The following is a 26664-nucleotide window of genomic DNA, read 5'->3' on the forward strand; positions in this document are numbered from 1 at the left end:
TGAGGAGCTTTAGACGTTCCTCGGGACTTGAGGCTGGCTGACATTCTTACTTTCATTTTTTGTCACTCCCTCCCTCTTGCTGACTTATCTCGATTATTCTTTTGGTTTTGGTGGCTTCAGCTTCTGTTTTTCTCCATATTTTGCATCCTTGGTGTTTTTACATTTATTTTCTCTGTATTAGATTTATGTATGTTTATTTGTCTATCTGCTGCAGCACAATTTGATTGGACATAGCTCTTTATTGTTCTTTTATTATTATTCTCAGTTGTCCCCTTTTTTTTCCATTCTTGTGGTCCCACCTTCAGCTTCACAGTCATCCCCCTCTTTTCATTTGTACTTTTGCACCAACATATTTTTGTTAATATTAGCTATTCCGTCTTTCCATTACCCTTGTAGGTTCTATGACTCTGGGCATCTTTGACATTAATATCTTCTTTTTTGGCCAGCCATGTACTGTGTGATTTTATATGTGTTCCTTGTTATCATTCCGGCTCGTGTATATTACATCTTTCGAGGTTGCGATTGTTTCTTTTTAACGATGCCGCCACTTTGCAATTGTTGCAATTTTTGACTCTGCAATAATGGCCCAGCATATTTGCACATTAGTATGCTGCTTGCACTTGCACTTTATTACTATTTTAACAGGGTCATCATGGTGTCCTTTGCATTGTTTTAGATTTGTATACTGCTACCACGTTGTAGCGCACTTGCGCTACACAACTATGCTGCTAAATTACATGCACTTGCACTTTATTCCATTTGCCTGAATGCTGCTACTTGCCTTGTTTACACATATTGTTATTGTCACTTTTATCTTGCATTTTTGCACACTCATTGACTGCTAGAATTTTTTTTAACATCCTATCATGCTTCATTCATCGGCATTAGTCCTGTATATCTATGTTCTATGATGCTCCAGATTGATGTCATTTATCCTTTAGTGTTGTTGCTAGACGGTGTGTCTATTTCCATTTTTATTCAATGGTTTTATTCATTAGGGGCGGATATGTAAATTAATTTTTTTCGACTGTGTGACTACATCATTGATTTCAATTTTGTACTACTACTGTTGTTTATATTTGGTGGTACCCCGGAACCATGGCCCTGTCCCACATGGAAGGCGTGCTCCCGATTATATTTCATGGTCATTTTGCCATGTTTTCCATTTTTTTAATGCATTTACTGCATTCTTTATTGTGGCACCACTTGGCCTTTAATCCAGTTCATTTTTACGATTCCATTCCAATATGGCCGCGGCCTTCTCCATTTGTCCAGGTACCCATGTAGTTGCAGGGAAATAGTAAAAGCACTTCTTTTGTCAAATTATAAAAGTGCTCTAGTCCTTCCTCTCTTCACGTGAACAAGCACTCAGTTGAGTGTGAAATGCGTTGTGTGCGGGTCGTGCATCCTGGCATCCTGCCTCTGTTTTTGCCGCTGCTCCCCAGCCGTATTTTGTGTATTTTTTGTTTATTTTTTGGTCACATTAAATACTCTAAGACCTTTACTTTCTTCGTGAGCTGTGCTATGTGTGTTTACTCACGGATTTTGGTCCTTTTTGACCGTGGAGAGTGCGGTTCACTCTCTCCTCTTTTTTTTACTATATATATATATATATATATATAACTCACATCAAACTTAGTCATGGGATAAACATGTCCGAAACGTACATGTACAGTTTGTAAAAAAGAGGTACATTCAACCTGCGTATGTGTCAAATATAGATAGAGCCTAAACCTTGAACATCTCAAAATTGGGACAATTACAATATATTTCATTTGAAAAAATTTGTTTTTTTGCTATATAAAAGCACAATGTTAAAAAAGTGTTTAAAAGTTTGTCAACTCCACTGGAACCAAGAGAATCCCAAAGAGCCTGAAGGCTGGCCCAATAAAACCTTCCTGAAACAATCCAATTCTGAGTCTTCTGAACATAATATCCTGTGTAAAGCTATAGGAAATCTGTCACCACACAATTAATGAGCACATTTACAAAGCAAAACAAACTTGCTAACGAACACACTATCAGGTTTGAGAAATGGCTGCAGCACTAACACAACCACTTTGCAAGTTGTAGAGTACTCACTAGGCCACCTTGATGGAAGTTGAAGACTCCTTTCCTATGTTACCTAATCTGCCTGCAGAGCTTTATGTTGGGGGCCATGAGTAGCACAGCACCAGCCTTGTCTCCCAAATGCGCATTTAAAGCCAAATCCTCAAACAGGTTGCTCATGTCTGCAAGAGTGCTACAAGATAGAAAAAAGTGAAGACTGCACATCTCAGCCTGTGCCCTTGGCATATGGAGTCCCCCATGGTCCAATTCTCCCCCGCCCCCTTTTCTGTTTAACATTCACATGGTATCCCTCATGAACCTCATTGGGAATAGGAAATCCATCATAGCAGTGTCGGGAGTACAAGTTATGACCGACGAGGAAAATTGCCTTGAACAAACCCTGACATGGAATCTCTCCACCACTTGAAGCTTAACCTACACACACAAACAGAAGTATGCTTCACTCCTTGGTCAATACACATCTTTGGGTTTCATCCTAGACAGTAAGCTACACCTAGACATGCATGCCAAAACCATGGCAAAAGGATCTCAACCCCAATTCTGTATTCATGCGTAGTTCAAAGAGATGCATTTCTAAACAGGACTGTGATCGAGGCCCTACTGCGTTCAAGGGATTGGGGTCATAATACTATGGTCCTTTTATGTGGCATTTTCTGCATTGCTCAGCATCACCGACCTCTTGTGTGCATCTGTGGGTATTTCCTACTTCTGGTCATGTGTCCATGGGGCGTCCTTCCAATCATTCTTCTCTCTGCGATCTACTGAGTGCTGCTCCTCTGCTAACAGGAGGGATATCTCTATGACCCCGCTTTCGGCGTCAATCCTCTATTGGGCATTGCTGTTCGTGGTCTTCATCTTTCTGCCAAGTTGCCATGGCTGCCTAGTACTGCAGCCCCCATCCGTATCACAGTGGCTCTGTGAAATCTCTGTAGCAGTAGAATGACGCGCTACCCTCTGAAGCGTCTCGATGCCTTTTGAGTTTTTGTGTGCTGCATAAATGAATAAATAAATAAAGGCTAAACACGAGAAACGTTCTACTAACGTGCTTCACACATATCACTTCAGTCTTATTCGGTCAACGTGAGTATTCAATAGCCAGGAGGTTGTGTTCAGGATCAAATGCCTTCCCTAGAATGCTATTTATTTCAACACTACCAGATACGAAGCAGATAAACTCTTGCTCTCGGGCGGGTCATAGGATTTCCGTAGCGACCTAGAATATTTTTTGTAAAACCCCCTCTTCAAAAAACTTCAACTTTCTCACAAGCCTTCTCAGGAAATACCACTAACATTTGCAACTCTTCATCCAGAGCTGCTCTATATAGCCCATCCCTTTTTTCCTTACAAAAAGACCAACAAGTATTTTTTAAACAAATATCTCACAGGCACTATCCAACTGTACCATGATCCCAGATGCCTGACGGTGAGATTGCAAACTATTTCTTGGCCTATGAAGAAATCTCCACCCTGTTTCCTCTAGAGCGCCGCTAAGCTCCCACCCATCACCATAAACCTACTTCCTCTCCTCGCTAAACTCCTCCCACCCCCGCTATGAACTTGCCGAAACCATTGATGGGAACGCCTCTCATTTTACCATCCTCTTTCTTTGCCACAGTATCATGCTTGCCTAACCACCCTCTTTTCCAGCTTGGTCTAAAGACCTATGCTGGGAACAGTCACGCATACCTTTCAGCTTCTTCAGTACCTTGGCCCATTCCCTCATAGGCTTGACGCCAGGCCATACACCTGGGTGTAATTCCCACACAGACAGACTCTGTACATGACACGCAGTGCCTCACCTTTCTCGCAGCAGTCACTGCTCACTTACCTGTAGGAAGGGTCTTCACCACACCACCCATCACTAACCTCATCTTCTGCCATCACCACCAACCCAGTTGTGTGCAATCCATGATATAGATGAAAGGCGAGCACTGAATATAGCATGTCTGAAGTTAGGTGATGGTGTTAAGGGTACGTCTTCACCCTTTCTTATAGTTATTCCAAGGCGGTGTAGTTTCTAATCCTCTCACGCCTACTTGCAAATGAACTACAGTGAAAGTTGCGTTATCTGGCACTTCACTAACAAGAACATTCTAGTGAACCGCATCTCCCCTTGCCAGTAGCAGTGGCATTTGCTACCCAGGAACGCCAAGCCAGTTAACCAAGCAAAAGGGCTTTTTTGCCCCTTTTTTGGGCTCTCTGCCACCCACATAACCGGAATTCGGCTATCCAACATATTTGGTTATGTGGCATTATAAAGCTTTTACTGTATTTATTTATTTATTTATTTATTTGTTTATTTATATAGCACACCTAACCCTCAGGTATCTGGGCGCATTACGTATGGTTACACATTGTTCATTAACGACAAACAGGTAAGAGAGCAGTGCATGAGCTTGTTACAGTTGCATCACAGGTATAATTAGGTTGTCATACAAATACAGGGTAACAGGATAATCAAGTTGACAGACAAATACAGGGTAACATGATTCAGAATCCATTATGACACCTCCTGTGTAAGGAGACAGTTTTTTCAATCTTTCCTAAAGCAAAAGAAGGATGGTTCTGCTCTAAGGGCTACTGGAAGAGAGTTCGATAATGTTGCCGCTATTTACACAATCCATGTATTGCTCTACATTAGGTTCAGACAAAATGTACTCTTTAAAGTGTGTCTGGGAGTATGCTTTTTGTAATCCTTCTAGAGCATCATTGTAATTGTGGCTATATTGTGTTTGACCAAACTTTTCTTAACAGTGTCTGCTTTTTCTCTGCTCACTCTTGAACATTGTGCAGTGCTATGAAGCTCTCTGGGGTCTGGTTCGCGATCTAACAAACCTTAGCAATGAATATAAAATAAAATACTCCACTTAGCTAAACGATAGATTCTTAGCGTTTTTAAGGGTAACCATTTTAAGTCTGCATCCTCTTATTTCAACTCACACTCGGTGTTGAGCACTTTCCCATATGCCAAGTGTGCCAAATATAGAATGAATTAGCACCCAGGGGAAAAGGGGATGGCCAACCATAAAGCTGGGATTGTGGGCAGACTCCACCAGCAATTGCCCGCATTCTCTCCTGGCCTCCTGTATCTCTCAACCAAGTCTGCTATTTATTTGTTCTCTTGTACTCTGCCTGAGGATCCTTCTATCGCCAGACCCATAAATGCATGCCCTCTGCCCCAGTCGTACTCCTTCCCCACCAGCCCTACTTACTTGCTCACATCCATTGAGGGCCATCGATTCCTCATTAGGGCTTCTAGGGCAGTGGAAATAGTTTAGGGATATAGTCCCTTTACTGTTTCATTTCTGTCCATCTTTGTTTGGATGTTCTTTCTACGGAGATTGGGCACATGCTAAATGAGACGGACTGATCTCCCTAACAAAACAAAAAAACGAAAGACCAGCTCTGAGCACTCAAGGGACTCGGGCTTGTGGGTGTTATCAGGCCTGCCCATACCCTAATGTAGTGTTTATCGCTATATTATGTGCTGTAGTTCAAGCAACTTAGCAATTTTGCTTTTGACAAAGACTCAGTAGCTAATATCCCTATAGTATGAAATAGTGAACAATATTTCACTGAACAGTCTTCTGTTTTAAATATAAAAAAGGAAGCTGTGTCTAGGTAGGTGGTGGTAGATTCTGAAGTAACCGACAAAGGAGGCGGAACAGAGGTAAGTCCTTTATTGACTTATATACCCCACAACTGATGGATGGCACACAGAGCATCCACTGCTCGGGCCGTCTCCCTCACCAACTGCCGAACACCAACCAACCCCACATTCCACATTCCTATTCCAAACCACGAACAGACACAGCTACCACAGATTCCTTACGCTAATTGACGTGTTTCTCAGTTTTTGTTCCCTCTCCTGTGAAGTCAAACAATATCCATCTGTAGACTCACGCAATGGAAGGAACCCATTGCAGTCGTAGAGCGAAATGTGCACTCACTGATAGGTTCTAATTACTTATTGAGCCACCTGATTCAGTGAAGTTGCTACGCTTTGACATGTTAATTGAAACTTCACTCAGCACAAGGGGATCGAAGTCTCCCGATGCTGCATCTGTTCCACTTATAGGACGCACTCTTGTTTCATGCAGTGTAGTGGTAGATTGTGCAGGTTTTGCACAGCCCTCTTTGCAACGCAAGTCCTAAAATAGTGGGGGGAATTCATTAATATCAATGGACAGCAAAGTCACTGGAAATGTCCACATCTTATAGTGAAATTTGCACATTTCCTTCAGTCGTCCTTGCCCAATGGAAGAAAGTGCACAGCAAGAACGAGCACTGCCCTTTTAGAAAATCATCCTCACATGAAAAAAAGCCAGAGAGTGGATATTTCCTTATATTGTTGCTGGCAAAGTATGACAGATGAGCTCCTTTTAACCCCAAGAATGTTTACCAAAATAGGCAAAATTTCAATGTTAGACATTTTACTTTTTTTTCTGTGGTTTTATGTGGAATTGCAGTGCGTAGGAATCTGGTGACTGCGGTTTGGATTCCAGCATCGTCAGTTTTCACAAACACAAACAAAACCGTTAATTCAACTAAATGAACCCGACTAAATGATTCATTTTTACTATAGGCCTCAAAAGCACCCGGTGATCAGCATCCACCCTCAGAAAAAAGTGGGCAGACTCCATCCAACCACGTGTATCCTCCAATTGAGCCCTGCCCACTGAATGACGAGCCTCAGCTCCCATCACACTCTCTCTTTCTCTCTTCTCTTTCAGAGGCATCTCGTGGACACGGTTTTTGGGTATGATGATGACTCCATGGATTCGGAAACTTCCTCTGTGGCATCATATCGTACTGACCGGACGCCGGCCACTCCAGATGATGACTTGGATGAGGTAAGGTTGGAGCACAGATGCACGAGTGCACATTATTTACCCAATGGCTCCACCACATTGTAAGTTGAGACTTCATGCTTGTGTAGATGTTCAGCCTCTTAGTGCCTGTGGCCCCTGACCACAAGAGCCTACCCGGGAGTCATGCATGCATGTCCTTGTGTTTACTGGGTAGAGAGGTGAGTACTGATAATCTGCTTCAAAAGCCCGTAATCAAGTTAGATCTTCAGGGACCGAACACTTTCATTGTATAGGCCTTAACCTCAACACTTTCGTTCTTTTCCACCAAAGGAAAGTATACCCTACATTGCTCTAAATCATGTGCCCGCTGCTCACCTGAAAATCCTCCCCCATTCTTGACCTGAGAGCTGCAACCTGCACTGAGCTCCACCATTTCCCATCTCTGCCCCACATAGGAGTCCATCCATACTCCACAGCACCCAAGGCTCAACCTTTCCACCCGTCAACACCCATCCCTAACTCCTCACAGATTGGCTCATTCTGAAACTCACCAGAGAAACACCTTTGCTTCTCACTCACTGTGAATATGAAATCGTGACATTCCATGGACAATATATAGAAAGCCTACCAATACATGGAGGCACATGGAAATCAGGTCCAATATTCCACATTTCTATCGCATACAAATGTGTCTGTTGAAATAAAGAGAACAATTACATACTCCCGAAAACCACATATGGAACAATGGCGTAACACAAAATGTGGGGGCCCCCCTGCGAGCCATGCTGAGGGGGGCCCCCCAACTCAGCAACATATCAAGGGTCGCGCTACACTCTGTGCCAGCCTAGATTATCACACTTGCGCAATACGGACAAACGTGCTACTGAAGGGATATGCCGCACACTGCACTAGGAGAAAGATATAAATATGTGTTTTAATATAATATACAGCACACTTTCGGAGAAAATTTTGCTAAAAAGCCAGAGTGTTTGCAATTGTTTTGTAGGGTAACACCAATCCAATAGATGCAAGTCACCAACAGTGCTCAGGAACATGAATGCGTTGCTATTAAAAATGCCATGCCACAATGAAAACATGTCCAATTGGCTCCACAATGTAGAGCAGTGTAGACACGTAATAACAATATAGTAAAGCTTGCCAGGCCACATTCAGACATATCTAGACTGGTTGCACCAAAATGCCAATCGAAGCAATAACACTCATCAAGAAGAGAGCACACATTCAAGCCCGTGTCTCTGTGGCCTCTAACAACACAGGCAAACTCTTTGACATCTGAAAGGAACTATTCAATCCTGTTGCAGTCTTTACCTATCCTGTTCCCTCCCAGGCCCTCTGTATGGCTCTGTCATCTCACTTCTCCATTAAAACTCATGACATCCTGTCCTCCATCTCCTCATCCTCTCCCTCTTTCTCTCTCGGACCCCCTTTGGCCATCTCTACATCTCTTCCTCCTTTCTCCTCTTTCTCTCTAACAACATCTGACGAGGTTTCTAGACAAGTCCGATCTAAGAAAGTGTCTTCCAAACAGGTGCTCTCCTGCTCCACCAGAACCGTCAAGAACCATATTCACACCCTCGCTCCAGCCTTGACCGATTTCTGTAATCACTCTTTCGCCACTGGATTGTTCCCCCTCTTCCGTTAAGCACTCCCTTATGCACCCACTCCTCAAGGAGCCGTCTGCCGATCCTGCCTGCCCGGCAAACTATCGCTCAATCTCCATCACCCCTTTCCTAGGCAAACTGTCAGAAAAACTGGCCATCTCCCAGCTTACTCTCCACACAAAATCTGTTGGTTGTCTCCATGACCATCAGTCTGGCTTCAGAGCTGCCAGAGGCACGGAAACTGCTGGCCTGAACACCTGTGAAGATTTGCTCTCTAACGTTGGTTCCAGCATTCCTTCTGTCCTCATCCTCCTTGATCTTTAGGCTGCTTTCGACACGGTCAACCATGACATCCTGATCAATCCTGAACCTAGCTATCACGGATGAGGCCCTTGAGTGGCTGACCTCCTTCCTCTTGGACTGCCCCTCCCATGTCCAACTTGGTCCCATTCTCTCCGTTCTATCCTCTCGCTGTAGGTTTTTTAACCTCTATGTGGCCTTTTTGACCCACCAGATCTCTACATTCTCCTCTAACTTTCAGTGTTATGAGGATGACACTCCGCTTTCCTTCAGGCTCCCCTCAGACTCCTTTCCTCTCTTGCTCATTCCCGACTGTCAATCTGCGATTCAGGATTGGTGTGCCTCCAACAATCTCTGCCTTAATGTCAGAAAATGGAGATCCTTCTCATTTGGACTCCTGAACCTGCTTTCCGTCTCTCACTCTGGCTGCACGCCTTGGGCCCTCTTCCTTCGCCTTCCTTTGAGGCAAACAGCCCTGGTGTCATCTTTGACTCCACTCGCTCTTTCTCTCCTCACATCTTGGACATCGCCAAGAAGTCCCACTACCAGCTGCTCTTCCTCAAAGGGACTCTTCCCTTTCTCACTTTCCCCCAGAAGATCACTGTCTCCAGAGCCCTGGTTCTATCTAGGCTGATCTACTGCTACAGCCTCTTTCTCAATCTGCCTTCCTCTACTCTCCAGCCACTGCAACTAATCCAGAACAGGACTGCAAGACTTATCCTTGGACTCAAGCCCAGGGATCATATCTCTCGAGCCCTGAAATCTCTCCACTGGCTCCCAGTTGCTGCAAGTATCAAGTTCAAGATCCTTTGCACTGTCCACAGGCTTTGCAGGCCCGGGACCCGCACTACATCCAACACTCTCTTCCAAAATAGCTTCCTTCTTGAGCCCTTTGCTCACCTACCTACAACTCACTAAGGATTAGACACTTCTCCAGGTAGAGTGTGGGGGGTAGATCTCTCTCCTCTGCATGTGCCTCGCTCTGGAATAGCCTCCCAGCCCCTCTCAAACTTGAGACGGACCACCTGAAGTTCCAGAAGCAGCTCAAAACCTTCCTCTTCTCCTCTCTCACTGAGTCCAGACTCTTTCTTGATCAGTCACCCTTGCACTGCCTCTGTCCCTACCATGCACTTAGGGGCTGTAACTGTAACCTCCTTGCACTACCAAGAGCCACGCTGCCATGGCTGCACTTACTCAGAGAATTGCTGCCCTGTTTTTCCCTCCCCTGTCCTTTGCACTCCCCCTCCCTTTTCCCTTGCACTTCTTGTTCTCGCACTTGCACGATCTGAATGACACAAGGCCTAGTAAGATCGTTTGTCTTGTCCGCCCTCTATCTTCCCTCCTTTGTCTTGTCGCGCCTAGAAACACTTGTGTGCAGGCGCATTAAAAATGACTTATATCATATAATTTGATCACATATGCCAAGAAAAATATACAATGCCGCAGTAAGAAACGGCTAGACTGGCAGCACCCAAACGGCTGTCTAGCCAGGCAATTCACTTAGCAGGACTGCTTTATCAGGAATGCCCAGTTAAAAAAAGTCATACCAAACTGAGGAATGACTAGACTGGCTGCACCAAATTGCCTCTCTAGCCACTAATATCACCTATCATGCCTGCTTAGCCTGGACATGGACAGCCATTATGACTTGACGCACAATCCTGCCCCCACACATATTCCCTCTACCTCCAACCCAAACCTCCAGAAATTAGCTCCGTGGCCCAGAATTACCTCCTCTTCCTTGCCCCAGAGCTTACGGTTGAAGCTCCTTGCCTCATTGGTAAGTACTGGGATGAGGAAGAGTGGGATTAGGAGTAATGCAGAGTACAGGTAGCTAAGTCAGGCATTACCTCCATGTACCTCTACCTATACACAAGTACTGTCTCATACACACTGGGACGAGGAAGAATAGGGGTAGGGGTAATGAAGATTACCAATAAGTAATACAGGCATTAAACACAAGTATTGGTGCAAAATCATTGAGTTGACTGGGATTCAGCACTCCCCCCCGGAAATGTTGGGCTATGTTGACTCGACCTGGCTGACCTTCAGAGTAGTTGGTAGACAGAACAGGACACAGATGTTAAACGGCACCTGGGTTTCGCTGTTAACAAGAACCCAGCAATTACTAACATAAAGCATTTCACTGTTAGTACCTGCATTCAAATGCCAAATTTTTTAGGCAATTGAAATCGTGATGTGGGTTTAATATTTGAATGCCAGGGCAGTGATTGGAAGGGTAGAGAGGGAACAGAAGACCACTCATTCTCACAGCAGTCCATAAGTGGGTGTTTTCAAACTTAAAGGAGAGAGTTAACTGCTTGTAATATTGAAGCTGCACTAGAATAGTCTCATTAAAATGCGTAAATAAATTAGATGCCCCAAACAAATAAGTGTGCCCCTCCCCCACCGCCCATGAAGTTAGCCCCTCTCCCAACATTTGAAGGGTTAGCCCCCGAAAATGGAGGTTTTGTTGCGCCCCTGAACGCAAGCACACACCATTCACCATATACACACACGCACACCCAGCCATCCATACATTTAACTGTGCATTCTTTCAACATATTGGCACACTCAGGCAGTCACCCGTACATTTACATGTGCACCCTTTCACCATACAGGCACACACACCCAGGCACCCACCCATACATTTAAGTGTGCGCCCTTTCAACATATACTCACATACGCACATGTCATGGGGTTGAGGGGACCCTAACACTTCAAAAAGAAATTGGACCTCATTACAACTATGCCAGACTGGAAACAACGGTGCCGGTAAGCTTACCAGCACCATTGTTTCCAGGGCGGCATATTACAGCTCTGCGGGCAGTTGCCGTCCTTCCCGGCAGGTCAGACCTGCTGGGCAGAAAGGCACCCACCTGCATAGTTTTCACTGAAGCACTGGCATCGTTATTAACGGTGCTGGTGCTTCTGTGGTCCCCATTCCCATAGAGTCCAATAGGACTTTATGGAAATGGGGATTTACCATTTGCCGGCACCTGACTTCCCAGGCCGCCGGGGTTGTAATCCCCCGGTGTAACCGGGAAGTCGGGTGCCGGTAAATCATTACGGGTCCGGCGGCAACCTGCTGTTAGCACCGGCACGGTAAAACAATTACAGGATATGAAAATATGATGATCTGATTATCTCATCCTATTGAGCTATGAAGACCCATACCTCTGACACTGGATCTACTACGAGGGATGTTCTGATTGTAGTGGATGCTTCAGCATCTCCCTGAAACACAGTACTTGCATTAGTAAGGTTGAAAAGATTGGAAACGGGACACACAATTTGGAAAGACGACAAAGGTACATATCAACAGTAAAGTAGGAAAGAAACATTGTGTAATGCAATGATACATTGCGCAAAATATGATCACATTATCTAGAATTCCGTGCATAAAACCAATCTGGAACAGAATAGGTAGGTAAGATTACCTGATACATGCTCAAAGTGGTTGATGACTCCAGGCAAGACATGGATATTGAATCTTGTTCCTTCATATTCGGTGGATAGTCATGGAGTGGTAAAGGGAAAGTATTATTCGATTTAGAAATTCCAACATTACAAAATGGCATGTAAGGAGACCGAATACGAGAAAATTACACTTATTGAAATGCATAATATAGCATAGTTATCCGTCCCCATAAATTATTTTTCTATGTGGGTTCTACAAAACAAGGACTGATGTTTAGCAAAAAAGTCATTTCAACAGCCATTCAATCACATAAATATGGAAAGTACTATAAGTGGCATTTACACCGAAAATACAGACGTAAAGCTAAATTCGGAAGCGTGACTCACCTGTGGCGGCATTTTCACGAATAAAGTCGGAATAGCGTTTGGGAGCAATTTCCGAGTTGTTCTCAGTTGATTCCTCTTTGTGTACAAGGATGTGTCGTACATATCCGGGGAGAAGTGCAGGCTGCAGATGCGGTATCGATGACCCCTCTTGTCCTCCAAGACTTGTTTGACTCTACTTTCAAGCTCTTCCAGTGGATATCCACAACGTCTGACCCATTCACTTATTCGATCAACAGTCTTAGGGAATACATGCATTGAAATGCCTTCGGATTTGTCATGGGTCTTCGAAGGGCAACCGAAAATAGAAGATGAAGGCATTGTTGTAAATTCTGCAAAATAAAGGTCAACATTATCAGAAAATTATTTTGCATAAACATGTGAGAAAGAATTCAATGGACCATACATCGTTCATTGCACGCTTTCTTTTGGGCACCACAGCAAAACCAGTGCAGCGTGTGCGGCTGTATTATGGGATAAATTGCAGAAACGATTCATTGTTGTGTTGAAAATCAGAACATGTAACTTGTCCCTTGAACGACTATCGTGCATGAAAAGGAAACATGCTTATATTATAGACACGGTCCGCGAAGGATGTAATACGATGCCAATTGACACTGATAAAAATTGATATATCGATAACATAACAAAAGAAACTCAAGTCAATAGCAATGATACAAATTAACATAGCACTACGGAATTCGATACTTTGGAATAGATATAAATTTACAAATGAAGGAGATACGATTAGGATACATGCCCTTACCTTGACCAACGAACAGTTGGATTCAGCAAGCAGAGTAATTAGTGGCAGGAGAACAGGGAGATGTTCACAGGTAGCACACTGACAAGTTCACTCGAAGCGGTCACAGAGTAGCACGTTCACAAGTTGACTTGCAGTGCTCAAAGATGTTCTCATGGTCAATATCCAGTGGTTTATAAAGAATAACAAAAAGGGGTGTGTTTGTGAATGAATGATGTGTATATGTCATGGTATTATGTACATTGCAGGGGAGCGGCCTGCTTCAGGGGAGGCCTGCCTGGAGGCACAGGGTCTGAGAAGGCCATGTGAGCAATGGCCCCTGGGCGTGGGATACCTTTTGAAGTGTACATGTTGTTTGGCACCTTGGCCGTTCACGCCCCTGACAGCACCTCATGGCAGCACACATCTACTGGTGCGAACTGCCTTTGATAGTGGGGGGTGGGATGGATGGGCTGGGAGGCGTGCAGACAAGGCACCGGAACACTGCTGAATGGAGACACACTTATGTGGATTGCAGGGACACGGTCTGCTTCAGGGGAGGCCTGACTGGAGACGCGAGGTCTGAGGAGGCCATGTGAGCAATGTCCCCTGGGCATGGGATACCTTTTGAAGTGTACACGTTGTTTGGCACCTTGGCCGTTCGCGCCCCTAACAGCACCCCATGGCAGCGCACATCTACTGGTGCGAACTGCCTTTGATAGTGGGGGGTGGGAAGGATGGGCCGGGAGGCGTGCAGACAAGGCACCGGAACACTGCTGAATGGAGACACACTTATGTGGATTGCAGGGACACGGTCTGCTTCAGGGGAGGCCTGCCTCGAGACACGGGGTCTGAGGAGGCCATGTGAGCAATGGCCCCTGGGCGTGGGATACCTTTTGAAGTGTACACGTTGTTTGGCACCTTGGCCGTTCGCGCCCCTGACAGCACACCATGGCAGCGCACATCTGCTGGTGCGAACTGCCTTTGATAGTGGGGGGTGGGATGGATGGGCCCGGAGGCGTGCAGAATGCTGAATGGAGACACACTTGATTCACTTAAAAACTGAAACAACCATTGATAAAAAATATGTTGTGTTTTATGTGGTTTCTTATTTTGATGGCATAAAAATACTAGACATTGTAAAGGTCTGGTTGCAGCTCAGCGAGGGAAAATCCTCTGTACTGACCACTGTCGCTGGGGAAAGTTTGTCTAATGGTGCCAACAACACAGGCGCGTATTACTCGTCGAACGCGGTGTCCAAGCCTCCCATGAAGCCACCATGTGTATGAACGATAGGCCACCAGCCGGTACCACCTATGAAAGAGAAAGATACAATCTGTTTTTAAGTGACCAAGATAAGTGTATTAAACCTTAGTTGTCAATGACAATTCTTGTATGTAATGGCATTTTTGCCAGGACAAATGCTAACTAACACTGCACAATATTGAAGGACTTTTATGCGACTATTACTAGAGAATTGCAAGACTAAACGGATATGACAATGATATCTTGAAGTTACGAGACTATAGGGGACAACCGTGAAATAGTAGTGGCCTAACTGACATCACAACCAGACTACACTTACTCGTTACTCGGATTACGAGGGCAAACTGTTGCGCGAAGTTTGTGCATAAGCACCATCAAAATCCTCAACACGGACCGTGTGAGAGAGACTGACGTGAAGTCTGGCAGCTCGGTAACGCATTGCGGCTGTGGATCGCCTTGAAATGTGTAGGACAAGCATCCAGAGTTTTCTCGGCAGCAGCAGTTCTCCACCTCGGTTGGCATTAGTGCACACCGATTGCAGGTACACCAGGTGGAAACACTGTCCATGCGACTAGGCCCAGGCTCTTCATCTGTTGAAACGTCGGCCCAACTGTTGTCCAAATCCCCATCGTTTACAGAGCTTGCTCTTTCCAGTAATTCCTCCTTGGAATACTCGGGCTCGTACAGGTAGGGCATTATTGTTGCCATTGTGTGGTAAAGAAATGAAAATAATTTATAGCGGTCGTACGGGTATCTGTTTACACGGGCTACAAGCAACGAAGGTAGCTGACCAGAGCACAGAAACGAGTCACAGAATACTCCAAGAAATACAGCGAGAGGAATGGAAAAGAAAATCTGCTGTTGTGTGTTGTGAAATGCTCTGTTTATACTTGTCGAGGAAAGAGGCTTCCTGCCGTTTCCATGGCGGCACGTCATTAGCTGAGGCACAGAGAATGTTGACACGAAACACGCTTTGGCATTGTGAAATGGGCAGTACGCGTCTAGTGATGTCAGGCTCAGGGGCGGGGGATATGATTTAGTGCCGCAAACGCTGGTCACCGAGGGCAATGCGGAAAGTGATAAGATTATCACAAGATGGCCGCGCCCTGCTGCCTGATTTTGCTTGTGTTCAAGAGACGAAAACTTGGGTAAGGTGCATAGGAAATGTTTGTACGATCAATCGAATTATGGTTAAAAGCACATGGCCGAACCATAGGGACAATAATATTTTCTGACCGAACCATTCCTTTAAACGACAAGATCCCCTCTACCTGTTACAAGGCCCCTGCACCATTTTTTGGGGCTCGGTAGAGTGCGAGTGAGATACATTGATTTACAGGATCATAGCAACTTGAGAGCAGTGGAGGACTAAGCAGGGAATGGGTAGCCAGCATTTTGGCTGGCATCTTTTAACCCTGAGTACTTTAAGTTGCTGTCCATGCATTATCGAGGGTCTGTTGGGATTAGTCCTTGGTCAGGTATTGTTAAAAAGACACATTTTGAGAGCTATGAATAGGAGATTATGGGACCATTCCAATTCGATACCAGGATAAATTTCCAGAGGGCTAGGGCACGTAGCCAGAAAGGGATGGTTTGCGGTTCCTCTTAAGGAGTGAGTTAAAATTCGAGCCAATTAGTCGATTTGCTGTGTGAGAAATGTGTGCTTAACTGCCAGGTACGCTATTGTGCTACTTGTGACTGCTTTGTACATAATATATGCAGTATTGAACACTATCCTGGCTTGGAATAGAAGCTTGTCTGGTTCGCGTAGAATGGGATGATTTGGTCAAATTTCCATGCACCATCATAAGGTGTCCCCCGATGTGGTGGACTGCTTTAAGGGGTGCCCCGTGAGTGGCTTGAGGCATCATCAGTATGGCATTCCCCCCATCAATGTGCAAGGTCACAAGAGCCTGCATCACAGTCTGGAAGTCCTGCGGTGGGATGAGGGGTTTGGTTTTGAGAAAGGTGGTTGTTTGGAGCCAGGCTGTTTGGGTTGATTTGGCTATGTCTTTCTGAAAGGACAGGCTGCTTTCGATGGAGAAGCCTAAGTACTGTGCTGAATGGGAGATGTTGCAAGTCAAATCCTTCTATGAGCATATTGTTGAGCCATTGTTGGACGAGTTCTTGTTTAATAAGGCTGATGATGAATTTGGTCTTCTAGGGGTTATGTTTGACGTAGGCAGTCGACATCCAGGACCTGATGATTGGTATGTTATCACAGAGATAACTGATGTCCTTTGGACATTTTACTCTCATGTATTACCATCCATGTATTGTTGGATGGCTATATCGGGATGTTTGAAGAGCATGCCCAGGGGCTTTTTGTAATGATTGAATGGTATAGGTGCGAGGATTGAGCCTTGGGTGACTCTGCAGGATACTTGTCAATTAGAACACAAAGTATTCATTAGGACGGCCTGGTGTCTGTCCGAGAGTTAGGAGGTAAACCAATTCAGGACAGTGCCATTGAAACCCATCCTTTTAGTGAGCAAGGAAATAAGAGAATGTGGAGGTTGACGATATCAAATTCAGCCTATAGGTCAATTAGGACGAGGAGGCATGAGTCACCCTTATCAATGATTTAAAGGCCACTGTCCATCACCAGAAAGTGGCTGTCTTTATGCTTCTTTTGGGGTGGAACCCCGACTGATAGTTGTGTAGGGGTTGGAGTTCGATTCTGGCAAGTAGTAGTGTAGCGACTACTTTTTCCAAGATCTTGCTGATAAATTAGATGTTTGTAACTTGGCCGGCAGTTGGCCATGTTGAGGTCGTGTGAGCGATTGAATGTCTTATTATTTTATAATGCATAAACAGATTATATATAATTTTTTTATCTGATGACTGGTTATTGAACAGTTTTCATTTATTAGATTGATTCCTAATGCAGTGAAAGGTAAATTGGTGCTTCAACTAATTTGTAATTATATTTTTCTTGATTATGTCTTCTTATATGTGTTACATAAAAATATATGTGAAAGTGACAATAGGGATATTTGCAACTGCTCCTAAAAACAAATACATGCCATGGAGTTACGTTTCTGTGCTTGAAACTCTAATGTCCCAATTCTCATGTAGGCGCAGTAAGCATGCTAAACAGCATGCTACACTGTGACTTTTCTTGACCACCAGTTATTCTCAAGTGGGCCTGGGGGTTATTGCAGTGCACAACAGTGCACTGCCTTCAATCCACCTGTTTCTGTGTAGAACGGGCAAATTGAAAAATCTCAGCAGCATTTTTCGTAAAATAACGAGGGCCTTTTAATTTTACGCAAGTGCTGCCGAGATCACAAGTAATGATCATTTGTGGAGGACTATTTCCTGCCTCGTGTGTCTGGATTAAGTCATACCTCATGAGATAAGTCATATAAGGTATATATCAACATGAGATTTCTCAACATGAGAAATCTTTTGAAATAAGGAACACTGTTTCATGTTGCATTCCTAGTCAGCAGCCACACCAAAGTGGTGCTGTACTTGTGCGCCACTTTGTGCCATGTGTAAAACTGGAGGAGTGCCACGGGAATCGGCATGCAAAATGCTGCATACCGAAAGTGCTGGTTGCCAGGTTGGTTATCGGCCATCCAAGCAACCGGCAGATACATTTCGAAAATGGTGCATTCGTTCCGACTTCAGAACAATGCGCCACCTTCAAAATAGGTGTTAAGTACCAAAAAGGTTGCTAACGCTTTCTGTGACCTTTTCGGTACTTAACTCCATGTTCAGAATTGAGCCCTATGAGCACATTGAGATTGGGTTAGGGTGGTGCCCTTGCCCATTCAAATTATTTAGATGTAGATATGTCTATAGCAGCACGTTATTGTGGGTTTAAAAATGCTTGAAAAAAACACTTTCACCTGAAATGTTTAATTAGAATAATCGATTTCAGCCAAGTCACACATGCCACAGTGCCATCTAGTAACCATTCGCTGAAAGTTCCCCTCTGGTACACACCCACATCAGACAGGAATTGTGGCTATGCAAATTAGCCCAAATTCAAGTCTTTTGCTGCAGGAAATTGGTTTTGTCTTGTAGGACAGTGATACTTTATACATAGCTTTATAGACCTTGGAAAGACAATTCTCAAAGTGCAGACTTCCACATACACTTATTATGAATCATCACTGTAGTAATGTCTTAACAGGCTTTTGATTGGAGCATTTGTGCATGCTGAGCAGACACCAGCAAAGTTATGGTGGGTTTAGAAAGGCTTCACAAAGCCTTTAATCTGAAATGTGAAAGAAGAATCAATTTTAGCCAAGGCACACACACCTCGTAATCATTGCTGGAGGTTCACCTCATGTATAGGGCCATATCAGAAAGGCATTGTGGGTATGCAAATTAGCCCAAATGTAAGCGTTTTACACCAGAAAAGTATCTTTATTTTACAAGGCAATACTACATTACGTTGTTATTTGTGATATTTTCTACACAAATGTCAATATTTGACAACATTTGTGTGAAAAGTGGCAAGTCACTACAACTGCAATTTCTTATAGGATGGAATGAATCCAATGTTTGTATGTCTTCCTGATAAGTCTCTCACCCTACACAATGTGCAGTGTATAGGTGCCAGCCGGCTTGCAATTTACTTTACTTTCTTGGAAGTCAGGCTGCTTCTGGTGGTTGAAGCTGGTGTGGTGGATGTTCTTTGCATTGCCATTTGACTATTTTGCTGTGATAGCTCCTGACCCTATGTTTGCTCTATTTCCACCATTGTGAAGAGTTTGGCAGTGGAGGAGTCAGAACTTCGGTTTCGGCAGTTCACGAAGGAGTACCAGGCACTGCAGAGGGCGTACGCACTTCTGCAGGAGCAAACAGGGGGCATCTTGGACGCAGAGAGAGAAGCAAAGGTCAGCATTTATGTACAGAATGCTGTTATTGTTTGAAACGTGTACTGTCTGTATCTAATGTATAGCAATAATTATGAAAACACTCCTTTTTCAAAAAGGTGGTTTTTTTTCAATTAAAAGGAGCATTTCCAACATATGACACCTGTGCCTTGATTATGTGATTTAAACTCCCTGCTAATCAAGCATTGGCAAAACTAACAGTTTTGGCCTTTGTGTAGTCTTGGGATTAGCATTTTCCAAACCCTGCCTTAATGAGACTACCTGGCCCTAAATTGGCAAAAGCTGGCAAATGGTGTCAGTACCTGGACATATTATGCCAGTGCCTGGGAAATACCTGTCTAATGCATATGCGTGCTGAAAAAGCACAATTAGCAAATCCAATGTGGTTTTTCTCAACTAATCATCCTTCCCAACATATTTTAGGACCAGAATAAATATATAAACTCCTGTCCTAGAATATTAGGGAAACGTGCAGGACGGTGGAAGAAAAATAATCCTTGTTTCCCCAACAATGTGTCTTACTGTCAATGTAATCACTTGATATGGCCAACACAAGAGGCAAAGCTCTTGGCTTTGCCAATGCTTGCTTTAACAAGTCTTCAGTGCAATGGTAGAAACAGGGACAACCCATACTTGTTGTAAATCAAGTGGCTAAAGGCACACTCATTTAAGACATGTTTATTGCACCAGGAGCTGATTTACAACTGCAATTAAGCAATTCCTTTTTAGAAGGCTGACCAGGAAGCGCAGAGCCAGCTCAAACAGTTCCCGGGGAGGCATGTGTTTTGGGTGGGGAGGGGCAACTTGTTGGTGGGAATGGCCATAGATTCTAGCATGGACATGGGATGTCAGTGGGTGGGTAAAAAGCCAAACAACACCTAAAGGCTGTGTCACTCCTCAGATCCCATCTCTCATATTTTCACTTATCGTGCCACAGGTTTTGGCTTCTTAGAGCACCACCTAATAGTCAAAACTAAAAAGGACGGCTGCAGGTAGGTGTGTGTCAACCATCATGTCTGAAGTTTTTCCCTTCTGTATGCTACAATGTTCTTTTCTCATCTGTTTTCTTGAACCATGTCATGAAAACATGTTTCTTGTTAGTGTATTCGGGGTCCTCGAAAAGATTGTAATAAATAGTTACCACAAGTAGTCCAAAAAGGAGCGAACACCAGGCAAGAAGTAACTATTATTACAGATGGATGAGCACTAATCAAATAGAACAGTGGAACATTACTGGTTGATGAGAGCTGACAAACTGACACACAACAAACACCACTTTTGTACTGCTAATACAATGTTCACGGAGTTAGAAATAGTTGCACTTCAAACTTCATGTCTTTGCGGTTCTCACATTGCTTACTGGTTAAAATATGTCATACACCTATAACTAGACATACATTAGTCAAGCATGATTGGAGCAAACAGATCTGCCCTCTCCCGGCTCATCTGCTCGCCATGTGGCACCACTTTGCTTCCCACTCCTCCTGCAAACAGTTTGCAATTAGTACAACATATTTGTGCTGATGTCCAGTCCTTTATTCATCTGCCATTGGTCAGCACCACAGCAGAAGGAACATGAGCCACACTGATATAGTGTGAAGGAGACATTCACATGGCACCTGCAAGATAGCTACCTTCACAAATACTGTAGTGGACACTCAGAGGGCAGGTTACGTCCGAGCGACATCGGAACTTGCCGTCTGATTGGGTCTTCAAGGAACGCTGCTCCATTCCACCTCCCTTTCCTATACCTGCTGATCTAAGTGCAATTAAGACTGTGTGAATGTTCCTCTGGATCAGTTCAACTTTCCCAGCTCCCACAAGCAGCTGTGGGACTGACTTTCTGACCTTGATTACATCACCCAGTGCTGTCTCAGCAACTATGGTCTGCTGGAGATGTGCAGCTTGAGTTCAGCTTCCCCCCTCCCTAAACCGTGGTGCACAGGTCATGTGTTTGAAGCGGGTCTTCAGGGTGAAGCCGGACCTGTGCCATCCCCTTTCAGTGCATTTACCTGGGGGTTTCCTCTTTTCCATACTTGTGCATACATCTTACTTGTGCCGATGTCATAAACAAGGTATCACCATCCCTATGTTGCCTTGCAGGCCTGATTCGAAGGCTGCCTACAGCTCCCAGAGTCCCCTTGTTTCCCACCTAGGAGGTGTCCCAGCCCATCCCACTTATTCCCTCAATTGGTAGGTGCTCCCCCCTGTCTGGCACTGAATCAGCACCTTCATTACATTCCCCCCTTCGATCGATCTTTCTATCAATATCTTCTTTCCCATCATCTCCCTACATAGTTCCTTGATATGATATGATGTGATATTTTATTAATATCGCACTCATGCACAAGTGTTTCAGAGTGCAACCAAGCAAAGGGAGGGGAACAAGCGATAATAAAAACAAACGATCATACTAGGCCCATTGGCATTAAGAATGCACAACTGCATGGAAAAGGGAAAGGAGGGAAAGCGCGAGGAAGTGGGAGAAGTGGAACGTGTGGCACAAAGGAGAGAGCAGAATAAATAATAAGTGCAAATAAAATTAATAAATGCAATAAATAAATAATAAATGCAGGCAAAGGCAAGTGTGTGATTTGTCAGATAGGGTATATCTGATAGGAGCAAGAGAAGAATGGGGGACTGTATGGGTACAGATACAAATCCTAGTGCAAGGGGTGGTTCGGAGGCAGTGTAGGAGGGTGAGCAGGTACCTGGGCCCGAAGGACAAAGGCTGGCCAGGAGCATGATGCTGTGAGATAGAACAGATCAGTAGGGGAGAAGAGAGGCAAAGGCAGAAGCAAAAAGGAAGGTCTCGAGGTGCTTCTGGATCCAAAGATGGTTCTCCTCAAGTTTCAAGGAGGCCGGGAGGCTGTTCCAAAGGGAGGCCCCCGCTGAAGACAACAATCTGCCCCCAGCTCGTTTCTCTCAGAAACGACTGACCCTGAGGGAGTTAGAAGTAGAGGAGTGAAGGGCTTGAGAGGGGAGGGATTTACGGATGAATAGTTGAAGGTATTTTGGACCCAGGCCCCAGAAAGCCTTGTGGACTCTGCAGAGGGTTTTAAATTTAATCCTTGCATCCACTGGGAGCCAATGAAGGGACTTCAGAGCTGGAGAGATACAATCCCAGGGCTTAAGGCCAAGGACAAGACTTGCAGTCCTAGTCTGGATTAGTTGTAAAGGGCGGAGAGTTGAGGCAGGAAGATTTAGAAAGAGGCTGTTACAGCAGTCCAACCTAAAGAGAACCAGAGCTTGGAAGACAGTGGGCTTCTGGAGGAAGGAGAGGAAAGTAGAGTGCCTCTAAGGAGGTGCAGTAGGAAGTTTGACTTTTTTGAGACATCAGCAATATGTGGAGAGAAAGAAAGAGTGGTGTCAAAGATGACCCTGAGATTCTTAGCCACGCAGGTAGGGGTAGCAGGAGGGGCAAGGGCCAGCCAAAGGGTGAGTTAAAGGATGGTGAAGGAGTACCGATGAAGAGGATCTCAGTCTTGTTGGCATTTAGACAAAGATCATTGGCGGCACACCAATTATGAATGGCGGTTAAGCAATGGGAGATGAGGGAAGGAGAGAAGGTGTCTGAGGGAAGCCTGAAAATGTGTTGGGTGTCCTCAGCATAGCACTCGAAGTTTGAGCAGAAAATGGAAATGCAGCAAGTGAGAGTAGCTAGTTATTGGTTGAAAAGCCAGGGTGAGAGGTTAGACACTTGGGGAACACTGCTTGTAGACGGAGAGATGGAGGAAAGGAAGTACCCAAGTTGTACCTGGGAAGGTCGATCAGAAATGAAGGAGGTCAGCCTTGGGCATCCATAGCCCAGTTACCCAGCTCATGTCCCCTCCTTCTGCTTCATACCCCTCGAGTGTGTCCAGAATTATTATACAATCCCATCCTTCTGGGGATCATGCGACCCAGAAAGCATCCCATCACATTTGGTGGGGGTGCTGCAAAAGCTACATGCACTCCATCCTCTCCCTTATTCATCCTTGAAGGCTTCTCTTCTAGTTAATTTCCATCCTCATCAATTTTATTAGCAGTTATTATATACCATGCTTTCCTCTTGCGATAATCACACGAGCCGATGATCCACTGACCGATGCAGAAGGCAACGAGCACCACGACAAGCACTGGGACAGTTATTTTTAACATAGCCACTAGCCACTTTGGCACCCAAGCAAATAGTGAATCAAGCCAATTGTCCAGCGTGGTATTATGCATTTCTTTGACCATTTTTCTCATGTAAGGTATGTATCTCCTCGACGGCATCCGTAAGTGTCCCATTGGCGGAGTCGTTGGCAGGTAGTGCAGTGCAGCAGCTGCTTCCTATCTTGTGGCAGATGACACCCTCCATTGTAGTCATCAAATTGAGGATTCATTTGTTTTGCAGGTCCATCAAGCGCAGGCCACTGAGCTCTTCTCGTACTGCGTTCAGTCGATTGTTGGTTGCATTAGCCAACTGGAGTACCTCATACCGAGTTATCGGCAGCCATTTAGCATAGGTGGCTGCTTGTATCCAGGGACGCAGGAGAGATGTAAAGAACACAGATGCTTTGCTGAAAAGTTTTAAATGCTGTGGGATGGCGTCCAATATCTGCATTGATTCAGCAAATATGTAGTTGCTGTAGCTTTTCTTCCTTGTCATTAGTTTTGGCTCATCTCTCTCCTCCTTCAGCTCTTTTTCCTTATTCCTTTCCCTTAGTGTAGAAAGTTCATTGAACAGTTACAGGGCATGACCAATGAAGGGCTGTGGAAGGTCACAAGTGCACATATCCCTCCCCAGTCTGGAGGCAGCTGGGCATAGGCTCTGGATCTGCACGCCCATCAGTAGTCCATGGCCTCAGCCATCCCTTTTTGCATCGCTGCAATGCTCATCATCCTCTCACATCCAGTGTTCGCCCCCAGCATGATTGTCCCATTTGCTCTGTAACACAAAGAATGGTGTGTGAGTGGTCTTATGTATACTGGGTGGTGTTTTCAATTATCCATGTCAGCGCATGTACATTGACATCCCATATTCCTTGGCATTCGCTATTTATTTTCGTCACTACCCTTTTTTGGTTATCTTCTGCATGTACCATCCCTCTTTGCCACTTCCCGCTGTGAAACACCAAACCCCTTATTCTCATCAGGGGGCTAGTGTAGCACCATGGTATACAACATGTCCTGTCGATTCTTGCAAAATATTCTCCTGCTGTTAGTAGCCCCATGTATCCGCCTCTATGCCCATTCAGTGTTATAGACTAGTATGATATGCTTTGAAGCTTCTTCCCAGGCCATGCTTTTAAGTTGGATATAATTATCTGCATACACCTCCTCAAGTTTCATCTATCCATTGCACTTCTACTGTGTGCCCCTGAAACAGCCCTCTGTACTGCATAGAGATAGATGGATCAGGCATCTACCCTACTCGGCTGATACTTCCTGTGGTAAGAATTATTTTAGGGTCCCTGCGATATGCGGGATTAACGAGCACACATAGCAACTGCCATTGGTGCTGCCTCGCCCCACCCTGTTCATCTCATTGTACCACACATTTCCGTATGCTGTGTCTCCTCCCTCCCTAATGGGATCGTAGAACCTTTGAATATTAGATATACTTATTTTGGAGCGTGTCTCCCTTACACTATTGTTTGTGTCCTCCCTGTCTTTGACGTGCAAAAGAATAAAACAACACACCCCTGACGGGGAATAAGGCAAAGAGAGCAGGCTGCGAGAGTTCAATAAAAGGTTTTATCTCTGGTGAATAGTATTCAAGAGATATCTGAGATCACTCTGCACAAGTTATCATTACATTACGTTTTATAGGGTAAATGACGCAACTAACATAGGATACTACGTTGGCCCCGGATTTGTCCGTTCACTCGATGTCTCAGGTGGGGTGGCATCTCTTCATCCGGGTTGGTCGCTTGGTTGGCGGGAGGATTGACGTCAGTCATATGTGCTCCGCATGGGTGAAGGTCAGGTCACTGGGAGGTAGGATGGTCACTATCTAAGCTAACATAATATATTCTCAAAATATGCATGCACTAAATAATAATTGTTCAAAAGACCTTCAGTAGTTTATCAGCCAGGCCGGGCTGCTGCGAGAAAAGGGAAGAGAAGCATTTTTGTACTATCGCAGTGAAGCCTATTCACCAAGATGGAGTCAGAAGGGGGTACAAAAATGGATGTTCCGTGTCCTACTCAGTGGTCCCATCTACGCGAAAGTAAACCAAGGTTAACATCGCATAAGGGCAGGGGGCGAATCCACTACTGGAGGCACTTGGTCCCAGTTTTGTACTGTGAAGTAGAGGACGCGAGGGGCCTGATGGCCTATCGCTCCCACACACTATCAGCTGATGTACTTTCATTACCTTTATTCAATAAAAACCTGAAGCCTACCCCTATCCTTTTCATAGCAAGCTTACTTTTATTTATTGTATTTATTTATTAAAAATTCTTATAAACTGCACCACATGCTCAGAGGCCTCAGAGTGTGCACACACAACAAACAGACAAAAACAGAGGCAATACAAGTTTAGCAAGAGATCCAGAAGCCGATGAATAAAGAAGGGGAGCAGGACCAATTAATCAGGAGGTAGGTTGAAGAGATATGCCTTCAACATTTTTTAAACTCCACCATTGTCGGGATAGCTCTAAGGCTCTATTTTCTCATTCCCCGCATTGCTTGCTTTTTCATTATCTTCTTCATCTGTGGGCTTTCTATAAAGTCTTACAACTGAAAAGAAAGTAATTTATAACTGAGAAATACTCCCCATCAAGTGGCGTTTCTCTCTTCTCCTCCCCCGGTACTGCTGCTGACCTTGTGGACATCAGTGATCTGCGTCCATGCCCTCCTTTCTTTAACCTTCACTGATGTGGAGATTACGTATACGATCTCGTAGGTGGCAGTAAACCGGAGTTCCTGCCACTTCCTTACAATGTTACGGATGAATATTTTATCACCTGGATAGAGGAGCGGGGTTAGTTGAAATTCCTCCTCCCTGTGGTCACTAATCGGTGCTTCAATGTTGGTCAGCTGACACATTGAACGTTGGACCTGGCAGGAGATGAATTTGAGGACATTGGTTATTTGAGTCAGGTGCTTTTTCATCTCTTCTCCTAGAACCACAGCTGTGGTATCAGCATCCAAATTGAACATACAGGAGAGACAGGCACATGCATCCTCCTACCAGTTACAACTTCAATTGTTGACCCGCACTGGG

General features: G+C 44.7%; 1 protein-coding gene across 2 annotated transcripts in view; it reads left to right on the forward strand.

Moving 5' to 3' along the window:
• Positions 1-26664, forward strand: part of JAKMIP2 (janus kinase and microtubule interacting protein 2) — a 562748-nt gene that overhangs the window by 375341 nt on the left and 160743 nt on the right. For both annotated transcript variants that reach the window (XM_069652427.1, XM_069652428.1), the window contains exons 10-11: positions 6804-6923; positions 19340-19468. In XM_069652427.1, coding sequence (XP_069508528.1) covers positions 6804-6923; positions 19340-19468 — 249 coding nt within the window. The remainder of the gene's footprint in view (positions 1-6803; positions 6924-19339; positions 19469-26664) is intronic.

This window comes from Ambystoma mexicanum, chromosome 3p (genome assembly GCF_040938575.1).
Source record: "Ambystoma mexicanum isolate Mex_15411 chromosome 3p, UKY_AmexF1_1, whole genome shotgun sequence".
Lineage (NCBI taxonomy): Eukaryota > Metazoa > Chordata > Amphibia > Caudata > Ambystomatidae > Ambystoma > Ambystoma mexicanum.